General features: G+C 46.3%; 1 protein-coding gene across 1 annotated transcript in view; it reads right to left on the bottom strand.

The window, feature by feature from the left end:
* LOC143997786 (KAT8 regulatory NSL complex subunit 1-like) overlaps nt 1-12,797 on the bottom strand; it is a 68,380-nt gene that overhangs the window by 50,638 nt on the left and 4,945 nt on the right. Inside the window, exon 2 of the mRNA XM_077493588.1 lies at nt 5,732-5,876. Coding sequence (XP_077349714.1) covers nt 5,732-5,876 — 145 coding nt within the window. The remainder of the gene's footprint in view (nt 1-5,731; nt 5,877-12,797) is intronic.

Below are 12,797 nucleotides of genomic sequence, written 5' to 3'. Positions count from 1 at the left end.
AGCTCTCCTTGGCAACCAAATCCCAAGAGACAGGGTTTAAGTTAGTAACCAGATGGTAGAGATCCCAACAAAGTGATGTTGTGCCTTGAAAACAATGAACTCGGCATCAAACGTGCAAAACCTCCCCCTTAGACACTAAGCGGCTCACCTCAGTGCCAGGACCCGAGTCAACAATGGGTCGAACAGGCTTTCCCATAAAGGGGTAAATATCCAGAAGCGTGGTCACAACATTCGCCCCCCGGTGCCGACCTTGTAAGAACGCCAGATGGATTCATGCACGGACATCCCATCAGGGCCATGGATGTTTAAAAATCACCAGTATTCCAACATAAGACCACATGGGGTGACAACCACAGGTGATGTCAGATGTAGCTCCTCTCCTTCCGTACGAGTTACGTCCCAGGGGGGCCGGACTTCATGCTGGGAAGCAACACGTACGGAAGGAGAGGCGCTACGTCTGATGTCACCCGCAGCCGTCTCCCCATGTGGTTTAATGTACAAGTGCTTGTATGCCGGTGTTGTGCCATATAGTGTCCGCCCATCATATAGTGTCCGCGCCTTACTGCGCATGCGCAGTACGGAGCAGACAAAGCTTCAGAAAATCTCCGAAGCTGAACGGCGCCTGTGCCATGAGTGGAGGTGGTAGCCCCACCATCCAAGCGGACATAGGGTTGTGAATATTAGAGGGCCCCTCGTGGGCGAGCGTCGCTCGCCACACTTCGGGCTCGCGGCTCTTTTATATTCCTACTCTATGTCCACTTGGATAGTGGGGATAGAACCTGGACTCACGGCGCAGGCGCCGTTCATCCTCGGCAATTTTCGGAATCTGTGTTGCTGTGTACTGCACATGCACAGTACACAGCGGACGCTATCTGATAGGGGACCTTATATGATAAGACACCGGCACTTCAGTGGGATTCTTTTATTACTGATAAAATTTGACAGCAGAGAGCACTAGATGTTTCTTATCTTTAGGTCGAGATCCTGACGATTTTTAACCATCCGTGACCCTGAAGGGATGTCACTCCTAAGCCGCTCACCTCAGCGCCAGGACCAGAGTCAACAAAGGGTCAAACAGGCTTTCCCATAAAGGGGTAAATATCCAGGAGCGTGGTGACAATATTCTCCCTGGTGCAGACCTAGTAAGAACGCCAGATGGATTCATGCACGGACATCCCTTCAGCCCGAAGCGTGGCGAGCGAGGGGCCCTCTAATATTCACAACCCTATGTCCGCTTGGATGGTGGGGCTACCACCTCACCTCACGGCACAGGCGCCGTTCAGCTTCGGAGATTTTCCGAAGCTTCGTCTGCTCCGTACTGCGCATGCGCAGTACGGCGCGGACACTATATGGCACAACACCGGCATACAAGCACTTGTACATTAAACCACATGGGGAGACGGCTGCGGGTGACATCAGACGTAGCGCCTCTCCTTCCGTATGTGTTGCTTCCCAGCATGAAGTCCCGCCCCCCTGGGACGTAACTCGTACGGAAGGAGAGGAGCTACATCTGACATCACCTGTGGTTGTCACCCCATGTGGTCTTATGTCGGAATACTGGTGATTTTTAAACATCCATGGCCCTGATGGGATGTCCGTGCATGAATCCATCTGGCGTTCTTACTAGGTCTGCACCAGGGAGAATATTGTCACCACGCTCCTGGATATTTACCCCTTTATGGGAAAGCCCGTTTGACCCTTTGTTGACTCAGGTCCTGGCGCTGAGGTGAGCGGCTTAGGAGTGACTAAAGGTGGAGCTTTTTTTTATGTCTGACATGGAGTTCATTGTTTACAAGGCACAACGTCACTTTATGGGGAATCTGTCTTCTTATATGGATTCTCTCTTCATGAACTTTTATTAGTGTTGCACTATTATTATTTTATACTGATCTGGGGTGTTGCAAATTTACCAGAGTGTTCATTCAGCTCCTTACGATATTTGCGCTGGTATATTTCATTACTATGATCGCCGTTACTAGTAAAAAATAAATAAATGAAAATATCCCGTAGTTCGTAGACGCTATAAACTTTGGCGCAAACCAATCAATATACGCCTATTGGGATTCTAACAAAAATAGCAGAATACATATTGATGAAGAAATTTGTTTTTTTACTGGATGTTTTATAGCAGGAATTTTATTTTTAAATGGTCTTTTGTTTATAGCGAAAAATATAAAAAACGCAGAGGTGATCAAATACCAAACAAAAGCTCCATTTGTGGTGGGGGGGGGGGACCTGACAAATTAAATTTGGGTGCAGCGTCGCGAAACTGCACAATTGTCAGTTAAAAAAACGCAGTGCCGCACCGCAAAAAAAAAAAAAAAAAAAGGCCTGGTCATAAAGAGGGGGGTAAATCTTGGGTAAATGGGGACAAAAACAGCTCTGGCAGCAAAAAGGGTTAAAAAGGAAAGCCGCTATACCAGGACTTCTGTTGTACACGGAGGGGTGACGAATCTATAGGGACTGATTCTCCTTCATAAACACAGGCAGGTTAGACGCAGCAATTTTAACTGGCGAGATTTCATGCAATGTGTGTATTCCAAGAAATATTCGTGGCACTGAGGTCATCACCGCGTTCCAAGGTCACCTGTGGAAACTTTCTGCGTGTCCTGGGATGGCTCAATTCCTCTCAATATTGCATAGGTACCGTGCCAACACAACACTGGGTGCTGCCAGCATGTATCCAGGACACCGCACAGCTCTGGTTGCTTACAGAAGACAATGAAGGGAGTTGCTGCAGAGGAGCTCAGACAGGAGGACGAAGCAGCTCTACTAGCCAAGTGTAAAACAGTGCCATAGATCATTATACACTGAGGGGAAAAAAAGTATTTGACCCCCCCTGCTGATTTTGCAAGTTTGCCCGCTGATGAAAAAAATCGATCAGTTTATAATTTTAATGGTCGGTTTATTATAACAGCTGCTGTTTGCAGTAATCGCAAACAGTGATATGTCTCCTTCCCCAGTCACTCCCACCCCCAGTTAGAAAAACTAACTAGTGAACACATTTAACCCCTTGATCGCCTCCTAGCTTTAAGCCACTCCCTGTCAAGTGACGTTTACACAGTAATCAGTGCAATTTTATAGCACTAAATCGCTGTATAAATGTCAATGGTCCGAAAAACTTGTCAAGTGTCTGTCCGGCGCAATTTTGTAGTAAAAAAAAAAAAAAAAAAAAAAAAAAAAAAAAAAAAGCCATAAATACATCCCCTAGTTTGTAGACACTAACTTTTGCGTAAACCAATGAATGTACACCTAGTGCAATTTTATTTAGACGAATATATATCGGCCTAAACTGATGAAGACATTTTTTTTTTTTTGGGATATTTATTATAGCAAAAAAAATTTCTTGAAAAATTGTGGCTCTTTGTTTATAGAGCAAAAAATAAAAAAAAAACTGCAGAGATTAGCAAATGCCACCAAATGAAAGCTATTGGTGGGGGAAAAAAAAACAAAAAAACGTCAATTTTGTTTGGGTAGAACGTTGAACAACTGTCAGATAATCGCAAAAAATTGCCTGGTCATTAAGGGGGAAAATCCTTCCGGGACTGAAGTGGTTAAGATTTGCTACAATGGGCATCCATTTACTCGGTGCAACCTCGTCTTGGATATTTTTCCCAAAAATTGGGTAATTTATTGCATTTTTGGGCTCCCAAACCTTTGCGGTAATATCGTGCAAAAAAAAAAATTAAAAAAAATGGACCATTTAGGGAGCCTGCTTTCAGAAAATGTATTATGTTTTGGGGGTTTTATTTAATCTTCAGGCCTAAAAGGATTTTGTTAACCACTTCAGCCCCGGGAAGGATTTTCCCCCCTTCCTGACCAGAGCACTTTTTGTGATTTGGCACCGCGTCACTTTAACTGACAATTGCGCGGTCGTGCGACGTGGCTCCCAAACAAAATTGACGTCCTTCCCCCCCCCCCACAAATAGAGCTTTCTTTTGGTGGTATTTTATCACCTCTGCAGTTTTTATTTTTTGCGCTATAAACAAAAAAAAAAAAAAAGTGACAATTTTGGGGGAAAAAAAAAAGGAAGCAATATTTGACATTTTGCTATAATAAATAACCCCCAAAAATATATTTAAAAAAACACCACATTATTTTTCCCTCAGTTTCAGCCGATACGTATTCAACATATTTTTTTTCCCCAAAAAATATTGCAATAAGCGTTTATTGATTGGTTTGCCCAAAAGTTATAATTTCTATAAAATACGGAATATTTTTATGGCATTTTTCCCCCCCAATTTTTTTTTACTAGTAATTGCTGCGATGAGCGATTTTTATCATGACTGCAACATTATGGCGGGCACATCGGACAATTCTGACATTTTTTGGACCATTGGCATCAATGCTATAAAATTGCATTGATTACTGTAAAAATGTCACTGGCAGTGAAGGGGTTAACCACTAGGGGGCGGGGAGGGGTCAAGTGTGTCCTGGGGGAGTGTTTCTAACTGTCCGGGGGATGGGCTAGCAGTGACGTGACACTGATCGCTGCTCCCGATTACAGGGAGCAGACAATCAGTGTCCTGTCACTAGGCAGATGCTGTTAACAACTGCATCTCCCCGTTCTTCAGCTCCGTGACATTTGATTGACAGCAGCGGGAGCCAATGGCTGTGCTGCTATCAATCTATCCAATCAAGAGCCGAGAACCCCAAGCAAAGGAAGAGCACGTCACCGCCAGGTTAAATTCCAGGGCTCAGGTAAGTAAAATGGGGGGGCCGGTGACTTTTTTTACAACCCCTTTAATATTCGAACTCCTTCCGAGACCCAGTCCACTGCTTGTATCAGGACTGAGGGATCCTGGGAGGAGTACTGAGGCGGGGTGCTGTACATCACTTTCTGAACACATTACAGCTCCCTGCCCCAGTACTCCTCTGCATAGCCTTGGGTAGAGTTATGCAAATATCAAGGTGTCTTGATGGGCGAGTGTCCCTAGGGCGTGCAATGGGCAATGGGTGGGTGTCCCTAGGGCATTGATGCCAAACCTTGGCACCCCCAGATATTTTGGAATTGCATTTGCCATGATGCTCAAGTACACTGCAGAGTGCATGAGCATCATGGGAAATTTAGTACCAAAACATCTGGGGTGCAAAGGCTCACCATCACTGCCCCAGGGCGTGCAATGCGCGACGGGTGGGTGCCCCTAGGGCATGCAATGGGCGACGGGTGGGTGCCCCCAGGGCATGTGTAGGGAACCTCGGCTCTCCAGCTGTTTTGAAACTACAAGTCCCAGGAGACATTGCAAGACCGTAACAATCACAGGCATGACTCCTAGAGGCAGAGGCATTATGGGATTTGTAGTTTCAAAACAGCTGGAGAGCCGAAGTTCCCTACCGCTGCCCTAGGGCGTGCAATGGAGGGGGGCCCCTAGGCAACGCTGTGATGCCCGCCCTCCATGATGGGGAAAACTGAAATCCAGTGAATGAAAGTGGCGGGCCAGAGACACAGGCTGGGGGAGGAAATTGCTAAATGTTGTAAGTCCCCTAGGCAGGAGAAGAGGTGGCCTCACCTGTATTGTAGAGAGAAGCATAGAGACCCAGTGATGACATGAATGGGTCTAATGAAAATGTAAAAGCTTTTATTTAAAAACTGCATTGGCATGTAGAGGGAGGGGGAAAGAACCATTGAAGACGAAACATTAGTAGATTAAACTTCAGCTTTATTGCGATGCAAAAAGACTGCTCAGTGTGCGTTTACAAAGTCCAATCCTGCAGAGGGGGGAACAGTTACCTTGGTGCAGCGGATTTGCTTGTAGATTTCTGTCTGTTGTCTTATCCGAAACTCCAGGTCAGAAACCTGAGCCTGCAACCAGGTCCACCGACAGATAATGGCCGCTCGCTCCACCGCCCACCTCCAGTCCGAATGCCGGGGAGACCTGGAGAGAAAAAGAACAGTGCGTTTTATATTCGATCTATCCTACCGAGACATACAACATGAAAGTCAATATATACACACACACACAGCAATGACATAGGGGGAGCCCTGTACATGGGGGGGTGTCCTGTACAATAACCAGCATATGAGGCCGTTCTATAGGAATGACAATAAAAAAAGTCTAACAATTGCTCAGGTTGGGAAATTATGGAACCTAGTGATGGGAAAAATCTTCCACCAGCCACACAACGAAGAGAAAAGAAAAAAAAAAAAAAAAGAAGGAGGTAGAAGAGTAATCACAAGACTCTTTACAGTCCCGGGGGAGATCATCAGTTCGGCACCCCCCCCCCGCACAGAGCCTGACCCCAAGTCATGTTTATATCCGACAGGAAACAGCCAAAGATTTCTGGTAGCACTGAATGCATAAGATGTGAACCACACAAAATTCAACTCTTCTACAACACGCCATACGGCGCACACCGATTACTCATCTAACACTTGAAGACCCGGCAATACTTCGAACTCCCAAAATATATATGTCCTACATAAAAAAAAAAAAAAAAAAAAAAAAGAAGACTTTTTGCTAGAAAAGTACATTAACACCCAAATGATATAAAAAAAAAAAAATAATATATATATATATATATATATATATATATATATATATATACACACACACACACACACATTATATATAACACACACTATATATAACACACACACACAGAGGCCCGAGATTAATAAATTTGTGGGTTTTGCAATATTTTGTGTCACATGGTATATACACGCAAGTTTTTCAAACAAGTTTTGGGAAAACACTTAAAATTTAAATGCAAAAAAAAAAAAAAAAAAAAATGCATTACCAAAACTCTTTGGTAATAAAGAGGTCTCATCTAGTACATACATACCCCAAAAAAACATGTCACGCTTTAAAATTGCGCACGTCTCTGCAACGGCAGCAAACTACATACATTTTACTATCCATAGGTGACGCTTTAAAAGCCTTTACACGTTACGACTTAAGATTTACAGAGGAGGTCTGGTACTAGGATTACTGCCCAGGATCCGACGTTCGTGGCGATTCCTCACATGTGTGGGATGATCGATGTTTGCACGCGTGAAGGGACCAATGCACACATTCGCCTTGGCACTCTCTAGCATGGGGAGACAGGGGCACTTTGATATGAATCTATATCTATCATATCTTAGAGCTGCACAATTCTGGCTAAAATGAGAATCACAATTTTTTTTTTTTGCTTGGAAGATAGATCACAATTCTCGGGAGTCACATCTTTCACATAAAAAAAAAAAAAAAAAAAAAAAAAAAAAAGGGCTAACTTTACTGGGGTTTTTTTTTTTGTTTCATTGAAGTGTATTTTTTCCCAAAAAACTGCGTTTGAAAGACCGCTGGGGAAATACAATGCGACATTAAATATTGCAGCAATTGCAGTTTTATTCCCTAGCGTCTCTGCTAAAATATAGATAACGTTTGGGGGTTCCAAGTAATTTTCTAAAAAAAAAAAAAAAAAAAAAAAAAATTTATTTTACCTTAACAAGTGTCAGAAAAAGATTTAGATTTTAAGCGGTTAAACTTCCTGCATTTACACATTTAAAAACTTGGCAGACTGCCTGGATTTTTTTTTCTTTACAAGCGGAAGTTTCCCTTTGATCCAAGGAGGAAGAGTTAGTTACAATGTTTCATTTTAACCCTTTCATGACTAAGCCTATTTTTGGAATTTGGTGTTTACAAGTTAAAATCCATATTTTTTTGCTAGAAAATTACTTGGAACCCCCAAACATTATATATATATTTTTTAGCAGAGACTCTAGAGAATAAAAACGGCGATTGTTGCAATATTTTATGTCACACGGTATTTGCGCAGTGGTGTTTTAAACGCAACTTTTTGGGAAAAGGGACACTTTCATGAATAAAAAAATAAATAAAAAAAAACAGTAAAATTAGCCCAATTTTTTTGGCGTAATGTGAAAGATAATGTTACGCCGAGTAAATAGATACCAAACATGTCACACTTTATAATTGCGCGCACTTGTAGATTGACGACAAAGTACAGTACCTAAAAATCTCAATAGGCGACGCTTTAATTTTTTTTTTTACGGTTACCAGGTTAGCGTTACAGAGGAGGTCTAGTGCTAGAATTATTGCTCTCGCTCTGACGATCGCGGCGATAACCCACATGTGTGATTTGAACACCGTTTACATACGCGGGCGCGACTTCCGTATGCGTTTTCTTTGCTTCGCGAGCTCGCGGGGACGGCGGGCGCTTTAAACATTTTTTTTTTTTTTTTTTTAAATGGCTAAATTGTTTTAAAAAAAAATAAAAAAAAATTGATCACTTTTATTGCTGTCACAAGGAATGTAAACATCCCTTGTGACAGTAATAGGTGGTGACAGGTCCTCTTTATGCAGGGATCAGGGGTCTAAAAGACCCCCCACCCCTCCTTTACACTTCAATGTATTCAGATCGCCGAAAACGGCGATTCTGAATACCGGATATTTTTTTTAAACCGGCGCCATTGGCAGCCGAGTAAACGGGAAGTGACGTCATGACGTCGCTTCCGTGTTTACGATGAGGAGAATGGAACGAAGCCCATTACCGCTTCGTTACAGTTCCTCCGCAGCAGCCGGAGGCGTCGGATCACTGGTCGGTGCTCCCAATCGAGCGGGAGCACCGGTAACAGCGGCGAGAGGGGGCTTTTAGCTGCATCGGCTGTTATGCCTGGATAGCCAATCGCCCGCTGCAAAAAACGGTACCGGGCATGTGCGGGCATCATCCCGGTACAACCCTCGGAAGCCGAGTACGCATATCTGCGTACGCTCGGCGGGAAAGGGTTAAGAACTTGGCGACTGCCTGGATGTTTTTTTTGACAGTTAAGTGAGCAGATAAGTCTCTCCACTTATTATATGAAAGAATCAGCAATCGTCAGGGGGGTTGAATCGAGATCACGATTTTTTTTTTTTTTTACGATTGTGCAGCTCTACTATATCTATAATCTCTTTACAGAACGTGTATAGGCAAGCCCATAATAAAGGCTTACCTATAGGTACTGTAAATCTCTCTTAAACGTACACCGATTAGGAGATATTTACCTTGTAGTGCACTGATGACGTCATCGGCGCATGCACTGTGAAGAAACGGCCCTTTGTGCTGATCCTTCCCGAGTGAGTGCCGTGACTGGCGGCTCCCGTGGGTGGGAGTGAGGTCACACAGCCGGAGTCCATAGCCCCAGAAGGAAGGGGGTGAAGATGAACGCGGCCTCCAGCAGGGACAGCGCAGGCTCAGTTTGCAGGTAAGTGCCACATAAATGGGCTAGTAGGCGATGCTCCCTGCCCCCTCCCCAGATGCCTACTAGCCCATTATGCTTATACTTTGCAGGGAACAAAAAGAGGAAGTAAAACCCATCAGGGTTTACTTATTCTTTAAAAATATATATATTTTTTTATCATCACTTTTATTGCCATCACAAGGAATCTAAACATCCTTGTGACAAGTACTCTTTATGGAGGGATCTGGGGGTCTACAAGACTTCACAACACCAAGATCTGCATTTCTGAAAAACAAAAAACAAACAAAAACAGAAGTCCAGAAGTGATATCATGTCTTCTGGGTACTATAGTGAGGACCAGATTCCAGCTTGGCTTTAGTCTCAGACTAGTCGGCGGATGCGCTGGGGTCTTCTGGTGGGACAGGAGAGCCCCAGCGCCGTGGAAGGCATTGGGAGGGTAGACCGTCTACCCCGGTGTTCTGTCAAAAGAGCCAACTCATGAAAACCTCCAATCACCTCACTTCCATGGACTCTCCAGCAGCAGTAATTGCAGATTGAGGATTTGGCCGTTTTCACACAACACCGGCTGAGGAAGAAGAGTTGTTGCTGCCTTGGAGGCGGCCATGTTGATTACTAGCGGGCGGACCAACAATGTCCACTCATTACATCGTGTACTGTAGTATATACACTGCTGGTGTTCTGTGAAAAGCAGCCAAGCTGTCAAAATCCGCAATTGCTGGACAGTGGCCAGCCGCAACCTGGACTGGACTGGACAGTGGCCAGCCGCAACCTGGACTGGACTGGACAGTGGCCAGCCGCAACCTGGACTGGACTGGACAGTGGCCAGCCGCAACCTGGACTGGACTGGACAGTGGCCAGCCGCAACCTGGACTGGACTGGACAGTGGCCAGCCGCAACCTGGACTGGACTGGACAGTGGCCAGCCGCAACCTGGACTGGACAGTCGCAACCTGGACTGGACTGGACAGTCGCAACCTGGACTGGACTGGACAGTCGCCAGCCGCAACCTGGACTGGACAGTCGCCAGCCGCAACCTGGACTGGACAGTCGCCAGCCGCAACCTGGACTGGACAGTCGCCAGCCGCAACCTGGACTGGACTGGACAGTCGCCAGCCGCAACCTGGACTGGACTGGACAGTCGCCAGCCGCAACCTGGACTGGACTGGACAGTCGCCAGCCGCAACCTGGACTGGACTGGACAGTCGCCAGCCGCAACCTGGACTGGACTGGACAGTCGCCAGCCGCAACCTGGACTGGACTGGACAGTCGCCAGCCGCAACCTGGACTGGACTGGACAGTCGCCAGCCGCAACCTGGACTGGACTGGACAGTCGCCAGCCGCAACCTGGACTGGACAGTCGCCAGCCGCAACCTGGACTGGACAGTCGCCAGCCGCAACCTGGACTGGACAGTCGCCAGCCGCAACCTGGGACTGGACAGTCGCCAGCCGCAACCTGGACTGGACAGTCGCCAGCCGCAACCTGGACTGGACAGTCGCCAGCCGCAACCTGGACTGGACAGTCGCCAGCCGCAACCTGGACTGGACAGTCGCCAGCCGCAACCTGGACTGGACAGTCGCCAGCCGCAACCTGGACTGGACAGTCGCCAGCCGCAACCTGGACTGGACAGTCGCCAGCCGCAACCTGGATGGAGAGTGAGGAGTTTGCTCTTTTCCTATACAAAATCGGTCACATGGACCTCACGGGACTCTTCAGCTCCCACGGCTCTCAGCTGAGATACCACCTCTGATGAAGGTGGATGTCCCACACACTCACACTGGTTGTCGGGTGTGAAATGAATACTAATCCTGGCAGTTCTATTTCCTAGAAAGAGCAGCAGCTTTATAAATAAACCAGAAAGCGTTGGGCGGAGCCATCCTTTGTACTGGAGTCTGGTGTGCTCTGATCATTGCAGATAGAGAACCCTTCCATGGAGCGTGCCATCTGTTCATTGCAGGTTGCTTATCACACCCGGACCCGTCCTCCCTGACCGCAGAGATATAAAGACTGCTGATCACCGGCCTGCAGCACCTCCCTTTATACAGCCACTTCATGAGAAACTCGCACCATTCCTTCCTTCCATTAATACAAAACAGATGGACAGTTAGGAGCAGCCACTCAGGGTTCCTCCAGAGATTTTTATAGGGTACCCTAAGCTGTGACCAAACATCCCCCCGTATCTCATGATGCTGGCAGCATTCTGAGGGAAATGCCATTTGACAGGACCAGTGTCATGGCAGCGCACAGTGTGGTGCTCTGACCACCATCAATATACCAGTTTTCTCAGTGACCACCACAAATTGTGTTAGAGGGTCCCCGAGACCTGAACATTATTTCAGGGGTTCCTGTGGGGTCAGATGGTTGAGAAAAGACTGCTCTGACAAACTCCAAGTATCTAGTAGCAGGGGGGGGGGGGGGTAATACTTCCAGGTATCCATTATGTCTCAGAGATCACAGCACTTACCGACAACGCGGTTTCAATTCCCGGTTCCCTGCTGCGCATGCACGAGTCGCGCTGCACAATAAGGACGGCCCCTGCTGTCTATGGGATCTGTGCTTTTCTCAGCAGACAGCGGGGGCCCCACCGGAAGTGTGTAAATAACCGCAGATTCTGCAGATATCTATGCCCGGAAGTGGGTGCAGATACCTGAATTATACAGTTATCTGTACCCCCCTCCCCCCTGAAAAGGTGGCAATTGTGGCACAGGAGGTCCAATGAGCAGAAGTTCCATTTTAGGGTGGAACTCCACTTTAACCCAACAGCATAAAAGTAATGCGATTGTGATGCGATGAGGGAAACAGGAAAAATCGCTGCAAATCTTGCACATCAGTGTGAACAGGGAAGCTGGATGCGGCTTTGAAGTTGTGCTACTTATGTGCGATTTCATGTGCGGCTTGCTGACATCTGTGCAAATTCTTGCACAGGAGGAGGTCTACGCAAATCGCAAAAAAAAAATAAAAAAAAAAAAGCGCAGAAACCTTTTGAAAAATAGGTGCAAGTCGGAGTCGCAACGATTTGAAGGGCTCCATAGGCACAAAAAGGGTACGCCTTGCAAGTCGCACCACTGAACCGGAGTGTACCGTCCTAGAGAAAAGGTGACTGCAGTGAGAGGTCAATAGCTTGCATAGGGATAAAACTAGCAAACAAATACAGCACCGGCGATGACTAGTGCGCCCTGTGCAATCTAAAATGTGGAACCCGAGCCGCAGACGCCAACATTGTTACCGAAATGGCAATTCTTCGCTTTCATTACAAGTTCCACAAAAGCAGAAAAATCTAATTTTTTAAATTTTCCCCTCAGAGATCCGAGTCCCACCCCAAATCAAATGCAAGGCTTGTGACCACCACTCCCCCTCCCCGTGATTAGACGCAGAAAGCACCGATTTTGAAACATCTCATCTCCATCAGCACTAATATGTCACAAGAGACGTTTGGTGTACAATATCATCCCGACCTTCGCCCTCTCCTCTGCCAAACCAGACTGCAGTGTGACCTCACCCTCAGAGGCCAGTTCCAGCGCTTCCCATCACACCCGTGTGTACAAGATGGAAAGTATGTGGGCAGAGATCAGAAGGACCTTTAGTTTCCATAGCAACTGACATACGACCGCCAAACCAT

The sequence above is a fragment of the Lithobates pipiens genome, unplaced genomic scaffold (genome assembly GCF_037356315.1).
Source record: "Lithobates pipiens isolate NorthernLeopardFrog02 unplaced genomic scaffold, aLitPip1_a1.2 Scaffold_19, whole genome shotgun sequence".
In the NCBI taxonomy this organism is placed as follows: domain Eukaryota; kingdom Metazoa; phylum Chordata; class Amphibia; order Anura; family Ranidae; genus Lithobates; species Lithobates pipiens.
Note: the sequence above shows the minus strand (reverse complement) of the source record. Positions and strands in the feature narration are given on the sequence as shown.